This window comes from Osmia lignaria, chromosome 9 (genome assembly GCF_051020975.1).
Source record: "Osmia lignaria lignaria isolate PbOS001 chromosome 9, iyOsmLign1, whole genome shotgun sequence".
Taxonomy (NCBI): Eukaryota; Metazoa; Arthropoda; class Insecta; order Hymenoptera; family Megachilidae; genus Osmia; species Osmia lignaria.
Genome location: NC_135040.1, coordinates 13678996 through 13703024, shown reverse-complemented (window position 1 = coordinate 13703024; position 24029 = coordinate 13678996). Strand labels below are relative to the sequence as shown.

At 33.8% G+C, this 24029-nt stretch overlaps 4 protein-coding genes across 15 annotated transcripts; 2 read left to right on the top strand and 2 right to left on the bottom strand.

Annotated features, from left to right (window-relative positions):
• Nucleotides 1-3: 3 nt before the first annotated feature.
• Nucleotides 4-7030, bottom strand: LOC117603242 (uncharacterized). Of its 2 annotated transcripts, none has more exons than XM_034322198.2 (8): nt 6353-7030; nt 5466-6058; nt 5051-5380; nt 4910-4978; nt 4267-4822; nt 3925-4201; nt 3664-3849; nt 4-3540 (listed from the first exon to the last, which is right to left on the bottom strand). In XM_034322198.2, the coding sequence occupies exons 1-8, from the start codon at nt 6507-6509 to the stop codon at nt 1872-1874; spliced, it is 3837 nt and encodes a 1278-aa protein (XP_034178089.2). In that variant the 5' UTR covers nt 6510-7030; the 3' UTR covers nt 4-1871. The 2 variants fall into 2 exon arrangements, with proteins under 2 accessions (XP_034178089.2, XP_034178097.2); XM_034322206.2 differs by having other exon boundaries at nt 3925-4183.
• A 459-nt stretch (nt 7031-7489) lies between these two features.
• Nucleotides 7490-12341, top strand: ScpX (Sterol carrier protein X-related thiolase). 7 transcript variants are annotated; one of them, XR_013062673.1, is made up of 5 exons: nt 7490-8123; nt 8205-8580; nt 8668-11842; nt 11963-12038; nt 12134-12341. XR_013062673.1 is itself a non-coding variant. In XM_034328791.2 (3 exons), exons 1-3 carry the CDS (start codon nt 7706-7708, stop codon nt 9488-9490), a joined length of 1617 nt encoding a protein of 538 aa, XP_034184682.2. In that variant the 5' UTR covers nt 7490-7705; the 3' UTR covers nt 9491-12341. The 7 variants fall into 7 exon arrangements, 1 of the variants encoding a protein (XP_034184682.2); XR_013062672.1 differs by having other exon boundaries at nt 8668-11886; XR_013062674.1 differs by lacking the exon at nt 11963-12038.
• Nucleotides 12304-24029, bottom strand: Eps-15 (Epidermal growth factor receptor pathway substrate 15). 5 transcript variants are annotated; one of them, XM_034328748.2, is made up of 15 exons: nt 23740-24029; nt 23231-23275; nt 22840-23073; nt 22506-22778; nt 22195-22404; nt 21960-22117; nt 21725-21884; nt 18882-19127; nt 18196-18258; nt 17119-17462; nt 16851-17034; nt 16661-16780; nt 16266-16583; nt 16081-16137; nt 12304-15448 (listed from the first exon to the last, which is right to left on the bottom strand). In XM_034328748.2, exons 1-15 carry the CDS (start codon nt 23764-23766, stop codon nt 14735-14737), a joined length of 3153 nt encoding a protein of 1050 aa, XP_034184639.1. In that variant the 5' UTR covers nt 23767-24029; the 3' UTR covers nt 12304-14734. The 5 variants fall into 5 exon arrangements, with proteins under 5 accessions (XP_034184639.1, XP_034184651.1, XP_034184642.1 ...); XM_034328770.2 differs by having other exon boundaries at nt 15339-15485; XM_034328760.2 differs by lacking the exon at nt 18196-18258.
• Nucleotides 19649-21672, top strand: LOC117606414 (Ig-like V-type domain-containing protein FAM187A). The gene is made up of 8 exons (XM_034328804.2): nt 19649-19806; nt 19867-20050; nt 20118-20283; nt 20365-20653; nt 20732-20934; nt 21018-21199; nt 21259-21414; nt 21475-21672. The coding sequence occupies exons 1-8, from the start codon at nt 19740-19742 to the stop codon at nt 21644-21646; spliced, it is 1419 nt and encodes a 472-aa protein (XP_034184695.2). The 5' UTR covers nt 19649-19739; the 3' UTR covers nt 21647-21672.

Sequence of the window (24029 nt, the reverse complement as noted above, 5' to 3'; positions counted from 1 at the left end):
TGACACGATATTGATTCGTGAAGTAATTAAAAAAACAAACAAAGAAAAAAAAAAAAAAGAACATCGTACACAGGCGGAAAAGGATCTATGGATATCACAAAATGTTCCCATTTTATCCATAAATAAAATTCAAACAGACAACGAGGCTTCAGTTCCTCCGGGCGGAGAGGAAACGAAACCCTTGCGAGAGATCGGAATGCTTTAAAGGGTTGAAACAAATGGGTTTCAGAAAAGAAATATACAGTGTACAATCAAAAACGGGGTTTTTTCGAACGAGCGTTGGCAAGGGTCCTCGGTAGATTGCAATGTTTTATTAAACAATTAATTGTTTTCCAAGGATTTGTCTTGCTACACTTTAATTTCCTGTGCGCTTCGCTAATGTCCATTATCTACAATAAGTTATCTTGGCGACGATTCGTCTGCTCGCAGTGTTCGCTTAACAAGATTAAACGATTTTCTTTTCTTTTTTTTTTTCAAGCTAAAGTACCACTAGAAACTACTCGACGATCGAGGGTCGACGTCTATTTTGAAAAATCTTAAAGAACCGGGGGAATCGCGTTTACATTATTTTATAATGCGTCGAATTATGTACAGGTTTTACAATGTTCACGATACAGAAACGTTTGTGTATGTAAATGAAACGCACCGAGCGAAACGATAAAATGAAAAAGGAAATAGAAGAAAAAGGGAAAACGAGTTAACCGAGCAAACGCATCATCGCCAACGGAACTCTTTTACATTCGCCCTTCTTCTCTCGCAATGGAATAAAGAAAATGAAACTCTATGGAATCGTCGTACAAGGCTCTCTTGTTTATAGAATCATTATTTTTAATTGCTACTCCTTCGATTCGTTCGCCGATCTCGTTCAGAGAACTAAACGCCCGCGTGTGAATAACTATGAGCTTCGAAAAACATAAAACATTGGGGGAAATGTACCAAGCGGACTATAACATAAACATTGCATTTTTATTACAATACACTTATCTCGAATGATTCGTTGACATGCCTGTTTATAATAAAGAGCCCCGGACGAGAAATGAAACAGGCAGTTATAGCGTATGTGTATATTAAACGTGTCAGAGGCAAGTGAACAAATTAGCGACCCGTGAAACGAATTCTGACGACCTTCGAGTTTACTCTCTTTCTCTTTCATCTTTTTACATGCTTTTCACCACCCCTGTAACGCGGTGTCTCAGATCATTGAACTCGCCGAAACGAATTACTTTCACAGGTCAACTCGGCTGACGATAAATAGTTTTCTTTCTTTTGCTTGTACTCGTTAAACGCATAAGTAAAACAGAAGTTTCATTGCCTTACAATAAAATCCTATAAGAGTAACGTGTGTTGATTAATTACCGAAGCGACAGCCGCGAAACGATACCTCTCGCTTCTGCTTTTACAATAGTTATTCAATGAGTAATTCTATCGATGATAGTTTTTAGGCGCCGCTTCAATAATACATCTAGATCTTAACAAACGTGTTACGGTGTGTTATATTGTGAAGTTAATTACCTCCAGAGATAGATAGAGAGAGAAAGAGATTGTATGTTCTTGTGTGTCTGTTTTTTACGTGTTATGTCCTTTATATATCTATATATTTATATATGTATATAGGCGAGTCAATCGCACAGAGACACGAACATCTTCGACAAGGAAGATCCCGCTATCAAGCGATCACTTTCTGCCCCTCTATCGTCGAGAGATGCACGCGGTATAATTGTCGGAACATGTTCGACGTTTAGTAAATACGTATTATAATATGTACAGGATACAAAAACGATCGTCAAAAGCGATGCAAATCTCTTTCTTTGTTGATAAAAATTTCCTTAGAGAGAACCAAAAAAAAAACAGGTGAACCTCGTAAACCCTCTCTACCAACTGTTACCCCTTCCTCGACCACGAAAACCGTTACCCCTGAATTGTCCACCGCGTTTCAATCCTCTCGGTATGAAATTGCCAAGGGACGGTCCACGAGGCCCTCTATCCATCCAAGGAGCTCTGGGTCCACCTCTGAAACCTCTACCCCGTGGTAGACCACCTCTCCATGGAGGGAATGGAACAGGACCACCGAGACGAGGTCGGAAATTCGGTCCGACAGGTGCGTCGAAATCGTACACGGCTGAGTGATCACCGGAAGCCTGTGGTATCGGTCCGTTCAATCCGGAATCGGATTCGGTTGCCGTCTGAGGACCGTTCGACATGGTCATTCGCTTTTTGCAGGAACTAACGTTGTCGTCCTCGTCGAAATTCCCGTTGGTCGACGTTCTCTTCAGATCGTTACTTGCCGCGGTACCAACGAGCTCGTCCAACTGATCCGTCGTATGGTGAGACTGTTCGGTGAAGTTCATCTCCTGTCCAGGATCTTCAAGAGACTCGTTACCGTCGCAAGTCTTATCCGATATTACAGGTTCGGATTCTACTTGTTCCTCGTATTCCGCTACAGGAACGTACTGATTGCGTTGAGAATCTTTCGGATCCGTCAGCGCTGGTAAAATGTTTATTTGATTCGGTTGTTGTTCGTCCGGGTCCATGGACGGGGGCTCGGATTCGTGTTCGTGAACGAGATCCGATCCGCTCGAATAAACGGGCTGTTGTTGCTCGAGATCGCAAGAATTTGGCGTACCATGAGATAATTTACGAGCTTGCTGAGACATCGACTGACAATTGTCATCCTGCTCCGTATCCGTTGGATGCTCCAAGTTTGCTAAGATCTCCTTCTCGGTTGGAAGCCCGATCGGCATACCTTCTTCGTCGAGTATCACCACGGTGTCGGGTGCTTGCAGCAACAAAGGTCGACTGTTCGGCAAAATCTCTGGCGATGATCTGTGATGATCCTGCGATCGTGATTTACGATTATTCTGCATGTTCCTCTGCTTGTGATCGTCGGAGTATCTGTCCCGTCGGTTCCTAGGGAAACCTCGACCACCGCGACCTCCTCGGTCGTTCCGATGGAAGGGCATGTCACGGTGTTGATGCTCGGACGACTGCGAGTACCTGCCGCGCATTTGTGGCTCGCCGAGGAACTCTTGATTTGATCGCAGATTATGATTATCACGATACTCGAAGTCCTGTTGCGGAAAGTCAGGCTGATTTTGATGCATCTGATGGAACTCCTGAGGACTGAAATCCTGCTGATTTTGTAGAAAATTAGGCGGTGGCCTGTTTTGATGGAAGTTCGACTGGGCTGGATGAAAGTCTGTCGAAGGATTGCGACGAAAGTCTGTCTGGTCTTGGTGAAAAGGTTGACCTGGGTGAAACTGTGGTGGCGGTGGTGGAGGTGGAGGGGGTCCTTGATGCATCATGTGTACGTCCTGCATCATCTGTCCGTGCGATCCTGGCAGTTGCCCGGTAGGTGGAAGCGGTATCATACGCATATCCATATCCATGTGCTGCGACGATGCTACCTGGTTATTAACTCTCATATCCCTATCCTGCGATCTCACGTCAACCAATACCCTTCCCTTTGGTTTACTGTCGGTCTCGTCGTCCGACATCTCCATATCTACGCTTTCCACGATATCGCCAGGTTGCATGTGTTGCCTAATTGCGCAGCGTAAAACATTTAAAGTTTGTAACTTGAACAGTTCTTTCCATTGTTTTAACACACCGATACGATATAATGAAAGATTCTATGATACGATGAAACGTATTTCAATATCTTACCTATAATCCTGATCCCCCGTTGACCATAAATTATTAGCGTTAGACAACACGTTCATAGAAGCGTCATTGACGTTATGATTCGCCGGACTTCCGGTCAAACTGATCAAATTACGATGATCGACGTCAGCTGCTTTCATCAAACGATACGGTAATTGATTTTCGATCGTCATCGGAATAGGTATCACTCTGAAAAATTATATATAATCGTGAATACGGCGCGTCTTTATGTTTCCATTTAGCTTTTCTTCTAAAAATCTTCACCTATGATCAACGTCCCCGGCAGTACTTAAAAGAGATTCTTGTGGTTGAGAGTCGTCGTACTCCACTGGATCTGTGAAGCCACTTTTTTCATAGATAGGCGGTGATTCTGGTGTTTCAGATAAAATCTCGTTTTTCCTTCTAACCGGTCCGACCCACGTAGAATCATTGTTAGAGTTCCATCTGTCCGGATCTCCGTCCATCCATACCTTTGGTTTTTCGTCGCATTCACCGGGCCAAGTTGGATTCATACTATTTTTCCCTGCAAACACACCAAGCCCTACTTTGTCACTTATTATTTCAGATTCAAATCATATAATTTTTTATTGAAAAATATAGTCGTACCCTTTTCTTCCCACTTGGCTGGTTCCTTGATGGGTTCACTTGGCGGTGTCCACGTAGGAAACTTGGGTGGCAATTTGTTATAACAATTTTCATCGTCGAGAAAAATAGGCGGAGGTAAGGGCGGAGGTGGTAAAGGATTAACGGTATTATTATTAGTAGGCCCATCGAAAGGTACGGTTATATTACTCTGACTGTTCTGACTGGAGTATGGTGACGGTGTATGCGATTCAGCAGACAAATTCCGGACAGGTAAGGGAGTACTGTGACTTATCTGGCAATTAGGCACACCTATGGGCGCACTCTGATTACCCATCATTCTCGAGATCACCGGGGTTACAGGATGCTGTCCTAATACAGGTGAATGCCTGTAAGTTGAACGTTGCGGAGATTCCACTTGCGATTCGGGAATATCTAAACCAAGGCCAGGAATCCCGCCAGAATCTTGCGTTCCGTCGGAAGAGGGAAGAACAGTCTTTAAGAAACTAGAGATATTAAAGTCGACGCCGCTACTTTCGTTTTTCGAGGGCCTCATGTTGATTACCTCTATCGGTTTAGCCTAATAAAGCAGACGTAAAAGTAATTTTTTTTTTTTTTTTTGCAAATATTTCAATAAATAACAAACGTGTATCTTAATTAAATATACCTCTATCGAATCGTTATACGGTTGTGACATTCCAGTAGGCGTCGACGACCTTTCATTGAATATGTTCCTCTGTAAAATACAAATAACAATTATAACAATATTTATTAAAATCAATATATTTTTCTTGATATAATATCTTACCATATTACCAAAATCCATATTTCCTCCCATAAAGGATGAGAAATTATTAGTAAAATCACCGGAATCATTGCCTTGACTTAATTCAGGGGCTGGTACAGGGACAGGATCGTATTCGTGTGAATATGAACCATACATAGACGGTGGTGCTACATCTATCATTCCTAACTGATTTTGAGTTTGATTTTCATCTCCTGGAAGTTCTATGTCACTGTCAGGACTTGGAGATGGGGCATTTATGTCTGGCGATGGAATTGGAGAAACTAACGTCGGTAGAAGTTCATCCAGCTTCTTCTTTAAATTCTTTACACGACTCCCGAAATTTCGATAAGCCTGTTTGGGAAGAATATCATGACTGATGCAGAATATCAACAATTGCAATGAATAATGTTTTACAGCACTTTTTTTATATACTTACGTTCGTAACTATTTTCACTTCACCTCTTTGAGTTTCATAAAACTGATCAGCCTGTTCCAGCAATTCAAGAACTTGTGTCCTTTCTCTGATTTCAGCTTCTAACGCACGAACGTAATTTTCAACATTTCTCACTGCCAAATCCACCTCTTTCTCTGCATCTTCTACCCTTCTTCTATCTTTTAAAGAAGCGCACAATTCTTCTGCATTCTCTATGTCTATATTACTTTCACGTAAATCTCTTAATCTGGCATCAGTTGCTTGTTCTAATGTAGCACATGATCTCATAGTAGAGATAAGTAAAGCAGCTTGAAATTCTTCTGGTGGAACCGATGGTTGAGGATCTAATTTCTTCTTTGGAGCTGCAGAAATTAGTCCTGACAGATCCGCCAGGAACTCCTCGTCGTATACTTGCCGTTGATCCCATATTTTAAAGATCCTTAATATACGGTGTTTCACTTTCTCATCTCTAACCATTGTTGTTGCTCTTTGTAAAGTTGTACCCCATGATTCCACGAATTCAAAATTTTTTCTCTTGGAATATTGGATCACATCATTTGCCAAATAAAAAAGTGTCAGGCGATGCTCAACTTTCACTATTATTTGAGAATTATTATTGTTATTAGCATAACAATAAAAGAAAACATTCGCTAATGCGATAATAACGATAAATCAATGATAATGTCAAGACAATGAAATAAAAGCAAACTTAAATATCAAATTAAACTTTTATTTACAGTTTATTTTAGTTACATAAACTGCCAATTGTGTTATTTCTTAGCTGACATAATAATAAAACAGATACAACATAAGATGTATACAAATGATTGAAACTTTCAAAAGTATATTATTTAATATTATAATTGATATTGTAATTAAAACAAACTCACCCTTCTTTAGTACTTGCAACCAAGTAGCAACAATTTTCTTATGATGCTGTCGCCTTTCCAAGCACCAAGCTGAAAGACCTTGTATTGACTCCTGCGAATCCTTCAGTGTATGAAGTCTTCGCTCAAAGAGCTCCACATCAAAATCACTTGTAGCCATTATGGATTAAAATAATTCATTTAATATGCTTCTTAAGAACTTGATACAATATCACGTTTTAACGTGAACCACCGAGAGGAACACGTGGAACGTTGTTCGGATATCATAGGTATAATGTCTACCTAGTCAATCAACCTAACCAAGTACTGTTGCTAGTAAGTCAATTCTTGGGGTATTGAACCACGTAAACATTCATCAGGGTGAAATCATTTTACTCTTTGAACCACAATGCAATCTTTTAGTTTCTCAGCCGGTGTTTCGCACAGAAAATAACAAAAATTTCAAAAAATCACTCGAACTGGAGTTCGTATAATCCGCACGCTGAAGACACCGCTTTTATGCACTTATGATGCTTAAAGAAACTGTTTAGATATTGAACATAAATCTATCGTATAATAATTTCACGCACTCAGCATTATTGTGTACACAACATGTCAACTTTCGCTGCGTATTTCAAAACTATCGCATTTCTATATGACCGAGCTTGAAAACAAGGGTCCGCCATCTTTTTGGAACCAAAACACGAGCGCGCAATGGCCGGCGCGATTTTCTTGCATATATCAGTGACTACAGATCCAAAAAGACTGGACATGCCTTTCCTCTCCAGAGATCGCGATCTTGGGGATCCCAGATACCCACAGTAGAGGTTAAATCTGCATATATGTAAAGACACAGTTTTGACTCTTTTTAATTCTATTTTCTACAAACAATCAAAATCAGCACAAGACTGAAAAGTTATTAAAATAATTGTTTCGCAAACTTGTATTTTAAAAAGACCGCCATAATCGAAACAAGGGAACACTATCGCCATCTATGAGAAAACCCCGGAAACTACTCAACTAGTAGGTTTCGTGGCTTACCGATAGAAGGCAATAGTGTTCCCCGGAAACCCAGCCGGTAAGCTGTTGAGTAGTTTGCGCCGTTTTCGTATAGATGGCGGTCTGTAGTTGGCGTGGATAAGGCTAGTTGGAAAGTAGCTTGGTCATTCAAGCTATGTATGTCATTTTTTACGATTAGATATTGGATGAGATTAAAGTTCACTTTCGTGCATAACATATTCACTAATAAGTCGAAGCTTCCTAGCGTATCCAGCTGTTATTGAGTATCAACGAAACTATTAACTACTCATATTACTTTGTACGAATTCTAGATTATTTACGTTCTACATATAAGGAAACAACAAAATATCACCGAAAATGAAAGTTTACGTTGTGGGTGTCGGTATGACAAAATTCGAAAAACCAGGCAAACGAGATGATTTCGATTATCCGGATATGGCAAAAGAAGCAGTTACAAAAGCTTTACAAGATGCACGTATTCCTTATGAATCTGTAAAAGCTGCCTGTGTTGGATATGTTTATGGAGATTCCACCTGTGGTCAGAGAGCGTTGTATCAAGTTGGTCTTACTGGTTGTCCTATATATAATGTAAATAATAATTGTTCAACTGGTTCAACTGCTTTATTAATGGGTAAACAAATTATTGAAAATGGTTCAGTTGATTGTGTAATAGCCCTTGGCTTTGAGAAAATGGAAAGGGGCTCTTTGATGTCAAAATATTTGGACCGTACAAATCCAATGGATAAGCATGTAGAACTTATGTCTGAAATTGCTGGTAAAATTATACTTGTCTGGATATTTATTCAGTTCTTTGGATACCTTATGTTATTATCATTTTCATTACTTTTATTTTTAGGTATGGATGATAGTCCAGTTACTGCACAACTGTTTGGAAATGCTGGGATTGAACATATGAAGAAATATGGCACAAAACCAGAACATTTTGCAAAGGTTGCTTACAAAAATCATTTACATTCCATAAACAATCCATACTCTCAATTCCAAGAAAAATATACTCTAGAGCAAATAATGAAGTCTCCAAAAGTATTTGGACCGCTCACTAAACTTCAATGTTGTCCAACATCAGACGGTTCAGCAGCTGTAGTTTTGGCCAATGAAGACTTTGTTCACAAGCACAAGCTGGAATCACAAGCAGTAGAAATTGTAGGAATGGAAATGGTTACAGACACACCTTCTACATTTTCAGAAAAAAGTTGTATTAAACTTATTGGGTAAGAAAATTGATTATATTAGCCAAAATGTACAGTTTTGATCTGAAAAAGGAATGAAATTAATGTTACTATCTTTGTATATTACAGATATGATATGACAAAGATTGCTGCTGAAAAGCTGTTCACTCAAACTCCATACAAACCGAGCGATGTTAATGTTGTAGAATTGCACGATTGCTTTTCAACAAACGAACTTATCACTTATGAAGCGTTAGGTTTGTGTCCACCTGGTCAAGGTGGAAAATTAGTTGATGCCGGAGATAATACATATGGAGGAAAATATGTAATAAATCCGAGCGGTGGTTTAATCTCAAAGGGGCATCCTTTAGGAGCAACAGGATTAGCCCAATGTACTGAACTTTGTTGGCAACTTCGAGGTTTAGCTGGTAAAAGACAAGTGCCAAATGTAAAACTCGCGTTGCAACACAATATAGGCTTAGGCGGAGCAGTTGTAGTTGCCTTGTATCGCATGGGTTTCCCTGATTCGGCGCAATCGGCAACTAAAAAAGCTGTAAATGGAACTCCCGATCCGAATTCCTTTAAAGCGAACGCGTTATTCAAAGTATTGGAAGTTGCAATGCAAGACGATCAAGACAATTTAATTGAAAAAGTTCGTGGAGTATATGGAATTAAAATAACTAAGGGAGCAAATGGTGAAGAAGGTTTCTGGATAGTGGATGCTAAAACAGGAAAAGGGAAAGTAGAATACTTTGGAACCACGAAACCCGACGTTATAATTGCAATTAATGACAATGATATCGTCGATTTTATATCTGGAAAATTGAATCCACAAAAAGCATTTTTCCAGGGAAAAATCAAGATTCAAGGTAACATGGGAATGGCAATGAAATTGATTGATTTGCAGAAACGTGCCGCTAAAAAAATTGAACTTCTTCGTTCCAAGTTGTAAAGTACAAAGTTTATCTTTGTCTTGATAAAAATGACAAAAGCAATTATTTGCAAAGATAACACTTACACCAGTAAAATTTGAAAGGTTGTACGTTGCATATATGCAACAAATTAAAGTGTCTGAAGAACAGAAATCTAATATAATGATAAAAAATTAGAAAATTTTTATATGAAATATATTGACAGTTAATATTTTAATCGGAAATTCTATTTTTATAATATAATATATTGTTTCTCACGTCGGAAGTATAAAATATGAATAAGTGAGGATATAGTGCAATACATAAGATGCGAGAAATATGATACTAAGTATCTATTTTTTATTATTCTGTTAAGTTTTCTTGTATTCCAAATTGATTTCGTTCAGAACCAAGATTAACTTAATGAGTTCTTGAATTTTAAGCCAATTGGCTATTTGTATCAGTTTTACATGTATCTCCATTACAATTATACATATTACTAATAATTTTTTTAATGGAAAACTTTTGCTTTAAAAATCATGTATTATTTTATTTATATCTTTGTATTTTTTACAGTATAAAAATTCTCCACAAAAAAATTATTTTTGTTCTAAAAATAAGATATACAAAAGTTTTATATTGTATAAATGTTATAATATTCATTTATTCATTTTTCTTTTTTTATGATTAAATAATTCATCAAAAGCGGATTTATGTATATGCTTTTATACAATGTGTCTCTAGGATGCAACATATTGTGAGAATTTGTATTGTTGTATCATCTAAACCACAATACTTGGAAACAGGGTGTAATAAAAATGTTATTATACAATTTTTATACAAAGGGTGTTGGTGACTGTGCTCATTACCAAACTGTTTTTTTATTATTATAAAATAAACGAAATGCCTACATTAAAATGTGCTTATTTATATTGGACAAGCAACATTACCTTTTTTTTTATTAAAATTATTTTGGGAAATCGGCGTTTTAATGATGTATAAAATGATAATGTAACGAACGTATGTTGCTGTTAATTTAAATAATAAAGTTAGTACTGATATCAGGTATCAGCAAAAATGAAAGATAGGAAGAAGTGACAGTAGAAATTAATGTACGTATAATGAACCAGATATTTATATATTTAAACTTATGTACAAGGAGACGTATTATGATAAAACAACGATTTGCTATATATGTATTTGCCTGTAACTTGTAACATCGGTATAATGTATCTGTTAATTGTGTGACTGCGCAGCCACGTTTAACAAAATTTACTAACTCGCTATTTTATTAAGAAGCAAAAAGGCAAAGGATACACAAACGTATGTATATCCATTTCGAAAGGTTGCTTCAAAATTCAAGAATTTCTTAAGTTTTATTATAAATTACAATCCAGAATTTTAATATTAATAAAGGGATGACTTATTTATAAATTAACAAATTATCAATTCGACACGATATGAAACGCAGTTAAAAAAAAAATGGCAATGAAATGCGTTCATTTTTATAAAAATGCATGTCACATTATTAAAAATACAATCTTTGCGGATAATTTGAGTCCTCGAATATTTTTGAATCATTGATTTAACAAGTAATTAACAATGAGTTAATCATCTGGGAGTGCATTTTTCATATTAATTACATGGTAAACAACTTCTGGAATATTTAGAGCGTATAACGACACGTTTGGAATGAATAAATTTCAATTAATTTGTCAATCTGTAACGCAGCAACTCTTACAAATTTACGAAATAGATAATACACATCTTAGGAAATACTTAGACGTTGAGCAAAAATGTTTAATTAAACCTCGTTTAAGATTAAACTACGAAACGATGACAGGAACATAATACCTCTAGTATAAATTGAACCAAGAGAAACTCTGTTGTAATTTTACAAAACGAAAAATCTTTGTTATTTCCTGCCTTCTTTTTTTTTTAAACCGCTCTGGAATCATTACTTCGCTGTACTTCAAACTTGTGGAAAAACTGCTATACACCTGGACGTTGTTACATTCTCAATATTTTTCTACATTTACGATACACTCAGGGTCGAAGATTATCAGCGATTATGCAAAACGTTCCCTCTAATTTTCATTTACTTTCTGCGCGGACCTGTTATGATTTTGAATGGTGCGCGGGCAAAATTTTAAATGCCCGGGAACTTTACGTCCGCGCAAGCGCGCAGCTTAGAGGATACATTCATTATGCGTGTGGATCATCTACATATGTGCAGCAATCTCGTTGTTAAACAAATAGCAAACAAATTTCTAAACTTATGTATAGGCATCCTTGAACGTTTCTCATGCCTAAGCATCAAAATTTCTAATTTTCTTCAGTCACGTCCTTAATCATAAAGATTTCTCCAAGAAACTTTTGAAAATGCGGCTAAGGTACATCACATTGTATAACAACAGAAATTATTCATCTATTATAAGTAATATTTTCAACACCTTATCTACCGATCGCGAATAACATAAATAGATATTAATAATTTTTTCATTGAGTTATAGATAAATCATTTAGGGCTTATTAGTTGGTTTTCAGTCAACGACCACTGCCATCAAGAACTACGAGGACTTCCGGTCGGTAAGGTGTTAAGCAATTTAAACAATCCATTCAATGATATTATTTTTAATCTTAATAAGCATAACTCCTGAATGTCTCTTTTCTTTTTCTTGAAGATACAAAGATCGTATGAAGAAATCTTCTAATGGAATTCCGTCTTTCAAAGGACGTTCTACGTGTTCAGTCTCTCAGAGAAATTTGTTTACCGAAAAATACATACATTTATGTATATTTGTATAATTATACATTGCTCGAGGTGCTTGTCGATTACACGAAGAGAAGTGAATTTACGCAACATATTTTTTTTTTTTACTAATTACTACAGGGAGTTTTCGACTTAAATTAACAAAGCATCATTCTTATTTTGTATCTCCCTCAATGCTGTAAATGTATGTATATTAAATACGTATATAAAAAGAAACCAGCGTCCTTTGTGCATAGTACACCGTATACAATTCGACTTCGTTACCGCGTCTCATGAAAGATTAATTACTTGAACATTCAATTATACATAGTTCAAGTACATTTTTTCATACGCTTAAGCATTCAGTAACAAAGACTGTTCGTCACAATTAGAATATAGTTGATGCAACAAGAAATCAATTCAAATTCTTTGGACGAGGCCTTTCTAAATCATCTGAATCAAGCGTGATTAGATCATTTGGTTTATTCCGATAAAGGTTCATTCTGGCACACATCTGTAATCGTCGCGCTTGATCCTATGCTTCTGTGATCAAGATGTATCTATACAAAGTGTCCCATACAACTGAAATAAGTTATAATGCTAAAACAATTAGAGATGGGAGAAAATTAAATAACGTCGAATGTGTCGAACTTAAGTTTAGAATATACATCATTCAACAGCATTTAATTTTCTTCTATATCATTTCTTTACATCTTTGAACATTATAAAGATGAGGCTTATTTTAGTGATGTGGAACACCCTTGTATAGGCATTTGAAACTCTAACAATACCGATATACAATAATCATATTTATGAATAACATGTATATATAATACGATTTTACACTTACTTCTGTTCATTGGTAAATGATATATTGACAGCGCATAGTGTTTTATGATAATAGATGCTACGTTATAGACAATAGTAGTAATAGTAGTAGTAGTAGTAGTAGTAATAATAGTAATAGTAATAGTAATAATGTCAATGATAGTGATATAACAATAGTAACACGATAATGGTCATAATAATTACGATGAAATAATATAGATAATAATATATACAGTATGGATAATACATCGTCGTTATGAAATTACGCGATACAACAGTAAAAGTAAAAATAAACGCGACCACCCATTGTGTTTGATTTCAATGATTCCATATGATGACGGCATCTTTGGGACAAACACGGGAGCTACGCTTTATCTGAACACGTTATTCTTTGGGACGTACTAAGACCGAAGGCTAAATTAGACATTCTTATGAACGTTATTATAACAGTTCACTTACTATTAACGTAACAATACCATCATTTGCTATTCGCAACATTCAATTTTATTCAGTCCTAATAAAATGATACGTGATAATATAATAAAGATAAACATACATTTTTCCATTTTTCTCTATTGCGTTTTAAGTTGAACAATAAATTTGAATTTTTACATTGAAAACATACTATGGAAACTTTTTTTCTTATACACAGAATTATTGCGTCGAAAAAGCATACTAGGGCACGTTAACAACAGTTCAATAATATTTATACGTCTTATGCCTTACGTGTTACTATGTAATTAACAATTTGTCTGGCTCAAAGTTTTCAGTCCAATGATACAGAGTCTTTCAACAAACACTGGTGAAGGCATATCAAATTCGAATACCATGCACAGGACATATAATTCTAGCATAGATGAAATTAAACAGAAAAATTACTCCATTGCTAGTCACAAATGTACAGATGTATGTTTAAAGTGTGTTTCACATAACGACACTGAGAACCTTCGTTTTGCTTGAATACGAATAATCATTTATATCACTATTCCTCTCATTTTGAACTCACGGAATATATGTATTCAACGTTTTATTGTCAATCCAATAATCTGCCATTATATTTTGCTTTTATACATACTAATTTACTGTTAGCGATAGCGTAGAACCAGCTACTATTATAATAAGTGTCATTGTTTTAGAATTCGATATTGCAAGGCAATAATTAATCTTTTCTTTCCTTCCTTTTTTCTTTCTTTCCATTTTACAAAAATCCATTGATTTCTGTAATAAATGACAATGCCAACAAAGGCGTTTCCGCATTCAAATAATTGTAATGCATTAATATTTTGTTAACATTCATCTCGTGTCAAGTGAAAAACGGAAAAATCACATTCAACACTGATTACATACACGGTAAAATGCTTCTTGATGATTAATGCATGCTTCTATGGATTCCTGGATATCTGTATGCTTCACTAATATCTGTTTTATTTTCTAAGTATCTTCGTTTCACAGCAATTATGATATGGTATATAATATTAAAAATAAGCATTGCGAATAATTATTGTATTTTACGTGAATATTTGTTGTAGCTTTCATTAGTGCGGATTTTTCAATTCTTCTAACCATTTACGATTATAGGAAGTTAACGTACCATATGCATTCAGGTTCTGGTTTCACTATCAAGATTTACAAAGTCGTTGTGCTTGAAAACATGTACGTTGATCACTTGGATGAATTATAGAGTAACTGCTTTACTTGATCAAGCTTACAATTTTCCAGACTTTTCTTGTTTGCTCAATTCAAGAGCTAAAGCTAATTCCGCTTCTTCTTGCTGTTTACGCCTACGTCTCTCTTCCTCGGTCTTTAAACTTTGTTGAGACGCCCAAACAAATTGCTCTTCTTCGGTTAACGATAATGGAGTATTGTTACCATTCCAAATTTTACCAGTCTCGTTTTTTGACTTTTTATCGTTAAAATTAGTTTTAGATTTATAATGCGTAAAGTCCTGTCCGTGTTTCTTAGACGACTTTTCACTCTTGGCAGAAAATGCTTCATCAATGTCCACCGTTTTTGCCTTGGTATTAGAAAATACGTCGGATTCGATAGTCTTTATATTTCTGTTATCATCGGAGAACGCTTTCATGAAGTCAGCATCGAATTTAGCGTTATCTTTATCAATCTTGTTTCTAGTTAATGGAAAGGTATTGGAGAAATCAGTGTCGAAACTCTTGGAGAAGGAATTATCACGAGGAGGTATCGAAGTTGTTCCGTAACCAAATGGATCCACTTTGCCAGTCTCTTTGCTCTTATTAGCGTTCAGGTCTTCTGCATCGTCAGCGAAAGGATCCGCTATGTTAAAGGGATCCTCGTATCGGTAATCTCTAAACGGGTCTTCCGTGAAGTCCGGCAACTTTGGATATACTGTATGCGCTCTGCTCGTTGGTCTGGGTGGCGCCGTTCGATTCAGTGTTGGTTCCGGCTGAAGCAGGGTTTTTTCAGTGGTCAATTTTCATTTACTGAAAAGGTAGAAAGAATAACGCGAAAACCGCTGGTTATCGTCAGGCTGCTGGACCATATATTGCTGCTGTTCAAATACTAGGAAATGTTAAGTTGCAAGCGCTTTAAAATATTCGAGTTCATTACCGTCAGTTTCATTATAATAAACTATTATAAGATTTTTGAGAAGTTAAACAGTCTTAATCGGTGTAACTCGAATATTTTAGTTGAATATGAAATAATCAAAAATTGCCATGCAACATCATAAAATGAAAGAATACGATATTGAAATAAAGAAAATAAATTAATTAATTTGTAGACAGCATGCTCCAGGAGCCAGTTGAATGAATAAACTGAAAATTGTGCAGCTTCTACCTAAATATAAAACAAAAGATATAATTAATTCTTTTATAAGTATATTTTACAAAATACAATTTTAATATACTGGAATGACATATTATGAAATTAAATATCTTTTACATTTCAACATGAGCACGCTAAATAATATATGTACATAATATTTTACTTTAGTCATACCAATATATTACGTTTTTTAGTTAAAAATAGCTACAAAATATATAGATAACGCATACAGTAACGAAAAATGTAACGTACTAGAAACTGATGAGACTGAGGAGGGATGGGATATGGCCAGACTGATATGGAGGAACACTTGAAAAGAAAGGAGGGAAGTAACTTATTATAATCAACAGTGGCTAAAAATATTGTACTAACTAATAAAATTAAAGCATTCTTTTGAACGATATTGTAATTTATATAAGAATTAAAGAGTGGTATACCTTAGAATCAAAATTTGCAAAATCGGCGAATCCAGTTGAGCTAGTGAAACTAGTACTGTTGTTGTTATCAATTACCCCTTGCTGAGCAGAGAAAGGATCAGTATTAGCGTTTGCGAAAGGATCAGGAGTGGGAGAAGGAGTAGGTGGTGCTGGTGCAGCTCGGAGAGGACCAGTAGGTCCTTGAGTAGGTCGTGGAGGTGCTGGTCGTGGGGGTGGTTGTTTTGCTTTCTTAGGAGGAAGAGCTGGGCTAGGACTTTCTGGACGAGTTGGTGCATGAAGATTTGCAAACGGATCATCTCCGAATGGATCTTTTGTCGTCTAAAAGAAAAAAAAATTTTAATTACAAATGTAACAAGATTATATTATTATTACTTTTTCTATTTAAAACAACTTACTGCTGTTCCAGTTACAGCTTTAGTGTCAGTTCTTTTACTATCACCAAATGGATCAAAAGGATCCTGTTTTATGACATTACTATTATCAAATGCACTAAATGGATCAGATGTAAATCCTCCCTATGATTACAAACAATATTGTTAATGATGCAAATGTTATTAGCGATTATTTAACTTAAGAAAAACTTACAGTATTCTGAGATGGAAATGCACTTCCAAATGGATCTGGTGTTGTTGCTGTAAATGCTTCTTGAGCTTTGCTTGATGCAAAAGGATCCTGTTCAAATCCATCCAAAGTTGTTCCGTTTGCATTAGAAAATGAATCAGTTTTTTTCTCTTGTACTCCATCCTCTTTGTGTGTAGCTTTGTCATACCTATTTTATTATCATTAAATAAGGATAATAAAATTATACTTTTTTAATAAATATAATTAAAAAATTTATAAATCAAATACATACTCTAGGTCTTCAATTTCAGGATTAAATTGCAGACTAGTATCAGGTACAAGAGAGGCATCCCCTGCTGCAAGTGCAGAGTCGTAAAGTGCAATTGCATCGCTCATCTGTCGTTGTTGTTCTTGCAAATGAGTAATTTTCGCTTTTGCTTGACAAATTTGCAATTGAGTATCCTGCAAATTTTTCGTGAGTTCATTTAATTGGTCCCTGCTTTTATTTTGTTGTTGCTCTAACTGCTGCTCCTCTTGCTTCAAGCCTTCCAATTCTTGTCGTTTAGAATTTAATTCTTCCTCTTGAGCACGTAAAACTGATTCTTGCTCTTCTGCTTGTTGACGTAATTTATCAACCTATTATTAACAATAATAAAATGTTGCTTACAATAAATTATTTGTAATAATTTACATTATATATATTTTTCAGCGTATAACTTATACATGTATTAATTCACGAGTATTATCAATCATATAACGTTATTAATAAATAATGATGATTTTAGTAGATATAATCATTTTTTATATACATTATAAAAAATGTCATACATAATTGTGACATTTAAGACTCAAATCTAGTTAATTGAATTTAAATACATACAATATAAAAATATATTGTAAAATAAAATCATTGTTATAAATACCAGATCAGAGCCTGAAATGAAAAGTTGCAAGCAAATATAATTTTTCTGATGGCAACATATGCTACAGTTATTTTACCATGCATTGCAACAAAGCACTCTAGCATTACCTACGCAAGTGTAATAGAAATAAATGAAGCTTTCCATAAATTAACATAGTGTACTGATACTGAGTTATCTACTTAAAGATCTGTATACATACATACAACCTTCATAGCAGTTTTATTTTTTCCTACGTATAATTAGAATCAAATTAATATTTGAAGGCTATTTTGAATTTGTCTATTTCTAGTTTTATCTTACAACAAATAAATTTAAATTTATCATACCTTACTTAATGGTTACATATTACAGTTATATAACTATAATATTAAAAAAATAAAAAATAAAATCTGGGTATATTGTAACCATACCTGCCCTCTACTAAAAGTAGAACTTTTTTGATGTACCTTTTTTTGTTCTTCATGAATCTTCTGCTCGACTTCACTCAAATCTTTATCTACTTCTGCCTTCTACAAGCCAAACATAATAAAACTAAATCATAATAATGAATCTAAACATAGCATAAAATAAAGTAAGAAATAAATTAATAAATATTCAAATACTGCTACATACAAATTTAAATTATATAAAAAAAAGCAGATAATAAAAAACAAAGTCATGGATATATGATGCCTCGATAATATACGTACATACTTTTCTCTTTGTCAAAATCTGCATCATGCTATGTAATAAAGAATATACAATACGTATATGGATAATTATTAAAATGCTTTAAACATGCTATGTGACTTGTTACACATGATCAATGTTATAAATTTTAAATCAATAAAAATACAATAAGCACACATATTTTAGAATAAAACTTAATGAAATTATAGGTACAAGACCGAGTTACATTTTTCGATACATGTATACCCATTAAACAAATACCATATTTAGAATTAACTTGATATAATAAATGTTCACATAAAATTTATATGCTGTGGTACATTTAATTATTTACACTTTTTAACAAAAGCACTATATGTACACTTCATAAGTACTTACACGTTTTTATTTTATATACGTCGAAGCAAAGCTACACATTCAGCAAGCAGATTATTTAATTACACTAAATTAAAATTTGATTTACCTGAGCTTTTAAGTCATTCAATCGTTTTTGTGCTTCACCCTTCTGGTTCTCCAATTGTTTTAGGGTAGCTGCTAGAGTATCCAATTCACTTTGCAAACTTTTTATTTCACCGTTTTTTATCTTAATATCAGCTTCTTTTTGGGCTATGTCCTGCTCCATGGTTTGCCTTTCACGTACAAGTTCTGCTATATCTTTGCTTATCATGTCCAATTCTGGATTTGAATATCCAGATATATTATTATTTTCCTACACAGAAAAATATATTTTACACATAAAATGAATTATAATTTATAAATCATATCTTTTCTTACTACTATACAACAGAATGATCTTTATATTTTTGTATTACATTATTTTACACTGAATTAGTCAATAGCAATAAATGTAGTATCATTTAACATATTCATTATAAATTCTTGCATATATTCACGACGCGTTTTGTATTTAATTTTCCCAGAGCTATCCATCTCAAATAAAGATTTTAGTCTAGCTTCTTTTGCTTCTTTTTGTAGCTGTTTAACAAACATAATATTTTTTGCCCTCTCTGTTTGCAAAATATCTGCAGGAGATTTATAAGTTAACGACAAAGGTGTAACTTTCACGGAATCTTGAATATCTGAAGTACTATTTTTCTCTTTAAATGATGAATATACGTTTGATTTTGTATTTAAATTGTATTTACGATTATTTGACATGATATTTTAATATGAATGTAAAGATAAATGTTTAAAATAAATGAAGAACTCAAAAATGATATTTCAAGTTTTATAGAGATATGAGAACTTTATGAAACAAATAGCCAGACATTTAAAAACGATTTTATCTTAAATAATAACATTGCTCAATTTTGCAATAAAAATGAATTTATTAAAAACATATAGCGAACTTCGGAAGAAAATAAATAAAATATTGAATAAGCCTAAAGGTAAAATATCTTCTACTATTTTCTGACAACTATGTATAATAAAATTCTATCTGTTTCAAGAAAATGAACTTCTTCTTGATATCAATGAATTTGAATATCCAAGGGCAAATGAAACATATAGAGAGATACATAAACAATTATGGCAAGAATATTATAACTGTTTAAGGAAAGCATATACTAATATTGAATCAGGAAAGACAATGCATCCAGAAGCTCTTATAGCTATGGAAGGAACACTTGTCACGTATGATTAAAGAAATGTTATTTTAGTATATCATGTACAATTAAAATTATTAAGCAATTTATTTTAGGTTGCAATGTCAAATATGTATTTCTCCAATAGAAACATATGCAAATAATAATATAGAGTGGTACTTCAACAATAATGACAGTAATGAAACAAGTACAATAATAGAAGAATTAGATAACATTCTGATTTCACCAAATGAAAAGGAATTAATAATACATAATATTAAAGTATATATACATATACTTAATTGAAATATACAAATTAATTATTAATTTATGCATTAAAATAATATTTAAAAACTTCTACAGTCTGAACAAGCTGGGCAATACTGGTGCAAATTAGGAGATATGCTGTCAACATCTTATTATGTGTCTATCGATACTAACTCTGAAGAAATAAAAATTGTGTATCCTAATACTGCACCAAATAAGCCTCATGCAATACCAAAAAAGACAATAGCGGAATATAATTTAAATGTTTATACAACATGGACTAAATGGTCACCATGTTCTAAATGCAATATGGTTGGTAAAAAAGTCCGATACGGATACTGCACTATTTCTTCAAATGTAGTAACAAAAGAAACAAAGAGACAAAGTACATTCTTTTTCTACATTACCCTTTACCATTAAACGAGTATTAACGAAATTAAAATAGAAACATAATAATATTTAGTTACAAAAGATGAACAGAATGAAATGCCAGAAGATATAACTCAAAATGAAGTTCTTAATGAAGGTGTTAATGATAAAATCAGAACGATTTTACGTTTATTTAGAAACAAACTACCCTGTAAAAGTAAGCACGTGCCTAAAGAACTTTTGGATATTTCGGATATTAACGATAGAAAGACAGAAATGATGGTGCGATATTGCAAGGTACCTTTAATGTTTCATGTATAAAATAATATTAAGAATATTTTATGTATAATATGATGAAATGAAGTTGAATAACTTTGTAGATAAAGTGCTCACAAAATACAATATTTGAAGTGCGTGATAAACAAGGAAATGTAATCGAAAGTGCGAATAATAGTGCTGGTATTTATTCTATGATCCAAGGAATACCTGTTCCATCACCACCAGTTATACGCACAACTATTTATCAAAAATATGATAAGAAAGCAATACTTATATGCCCAGGGTAAAAACCATTAAAAAAAAATTAAATAATCATTATGACATTTTTACATACTTTTTCAGAAGCTTAAATACAAATATACCAATTACTTGGAATGTTAATAACAAATTCTTGAATCCAACGGTTATTCAAGATCAATCTCAAGGAAGAATTTATATTAATCCACAAATGCATATAATCTTCAAATCATTAAAATTCGAAGATACAAACGTCTATAGGTAAGACGATTGCTTAAGACCGAGTAATGATTTTTTAAATATAATTCATTTTGCTTCCAGTTGTTGGCAGAAAGATAAAATTATTGGCGTAATAAAATTAAATGTGACTGGAGAAATAGAGTTACAAACGAATTATAGTGTAATTATGGTTGGTGGAATTTTAATAATTATTGTATTTATGATGGTATTCTGGAGAGCATTCCAAGGTCGTAAACGCTTTACAGTACATTAATTACACCATATATTGTACTTTTTAAATAAAACACTATATCAATAAATGAGAGTTCGTTAAACAAAAGAAAATACCTACCACAATAGTATCAGAAGGTTTTCGCATAGAAGGTGGTATCATATCAGAAGTTAAAGATGCAGGTGGATCAATACCCCTAAGTTTTTGTTTAATAAGCCACATAGCCAGAGCAAATTGTTCTTTATTTAACTTTCCAGTTTGACATGTGTCACAAAGGCCCCTGGAACATAAGTAAAGATATGAATAAATGACGTACTTTATTTTTCGGTCATAATTAATAAACAAAAATATGTACCATATATCAGCCAATACAGTCTGTCGAAGTCCACTTTGAAGGAAGACATCTTTGATTTCGATACCTGAGACATATCCATCCATATCTAGATCAGCTTGCAAAAATAATTTTTCTGCTGCTATTTGATCCTCAGATGAAACTACCCATTGTACGTTTGTCTACATACATCACATTTATATTAAATTTATAACATATAAAAACTGCAACTATTATAGTTTTATAAGAATTTAAATACCCTTGCTGTATCCATGCTAGGCATACTCTTTACAGAGGATACATTCGGTAAAGGTGGAATAGGCGGCGGGGCGGTTGTTATTATTCCTAAAGCTGCAGGAGATTTTGATACAGGTATAGAGTCTTTTCTTTTACCAGGTGGCATTAATTCTGGTGGAAGTACACTTGGTATTGCATATTTTTCTAATGCTTTATATACTAAGTGCATAGCCTGTACAAGAAAGAAACAAAATTATAACTGTAACAACATTACACTGATACTCAAATAGGAATAATGGATAATGTTTATTACAAATGTAGTTGAATACTTACAACAACAAATTCGTGTCTATCCAGCATACCATCCTTATCCATGTCTGCAAGGTCCCAAATTGTTCCAAGAGTATCCAATGGAAGTTTACTATCTATAAGAACACCTTTTACTTTATTTCCTGGAATATACCCATTTGTAGGTTGCAAGCTATCAAAAAGCTGATCATATTTGGCCCTCTCTGATGGCTTAATAGACCAATCTCCGGTACTGACAGGTGTTATTACTGGCAAAGCATTTACTACATTCTTAGTGTATGTTATAGGAATATCACCCTAAAAATAAATAAAAATAATCAATAGAAAAATTTGCTTTATACGCTATATAATGGCTTACCATTTTTGGAGGAGGCAGTTCCATGCTTAAATTTGACATACTAATATCCCTTCCTGCCTGTGCCAATGCACAAAGCTTAAGAGCAACAAAAAGTCCAGACTTATCTAATAATCCACGCGATTGTGGATCTGCCATATCCCATATTTTACTTAATACATCATCGCTTAGCTGGGATTTCTTAAGAAATCTTGCAGCTTCCATTGCACCAATTTGTCCACATCCATTGGGATCAACCTTTAAATATAATTAACCCTCAAATATTGTGAAAAATAAAAATGATGAAATAATACCTTATATACTAAAAATCAATATAACATACATCCTGTATATTATATTTTTAAATCATGATATTTAAGAGTTAAATATTATTTCAAAATATGTAACATTATACCTGGTTATAATAGGCTTCATATATATCAGTATGGCTTCCAGCCACCTATAAACATAAATTTATTATATTCATTCACATTATATTATGAATTATAATACTTTATTGGGCATTTTAGTTCTACATATAGATAATTTGTATAAATTTTAATTGCCGGAAATGAGCAGTATATCACAACTGATATTTCCAATTGTATAAATGAACATGTTAAGGTCAAATTTATTTGTAATACAGTAAATTGTATATAGTATATGATAATTTCATTACAAAATTTATTATAAAATAGGTGAAAGAAGAAATACATTTTTCGTAAATATATTGAAAGATTATTTGTGCTGTCAAAGTTTAAGTAATCAGCAGTGTAAGTATCGGAAGATAGAAGAATATATATATAACAAAAGATAATCCTATTCTTGTACTAAATAAAGATAAGGTTTAGAACAACCTATTTAGTAACAGTTACATTGTATCGAATATTATATCATGCTAGAAATATAAAAATTACAGTATACCTGCGTGGGTGATGGCAGGGCGGCCATACTTGCATTCAACACTGACTTAACCAATCAGGCTGTGAATCGATAGTATGTCCTATTAACTATTTTACTTAGCATTTTGTGGATAAATTTTTATCGCCAGATGCACTAACAAGAACACGTTATTGGTATATCGTCTGTCAAACTATTTACACGAACAAATACAGCTAAAGAAAATTACTAACAACGCGGAATACTTCTATCGCTCGCCGTGTTCGATTGTCGTCTTGCGCTTTTACGTTTCACCTTCTTTTCATTAACCGATA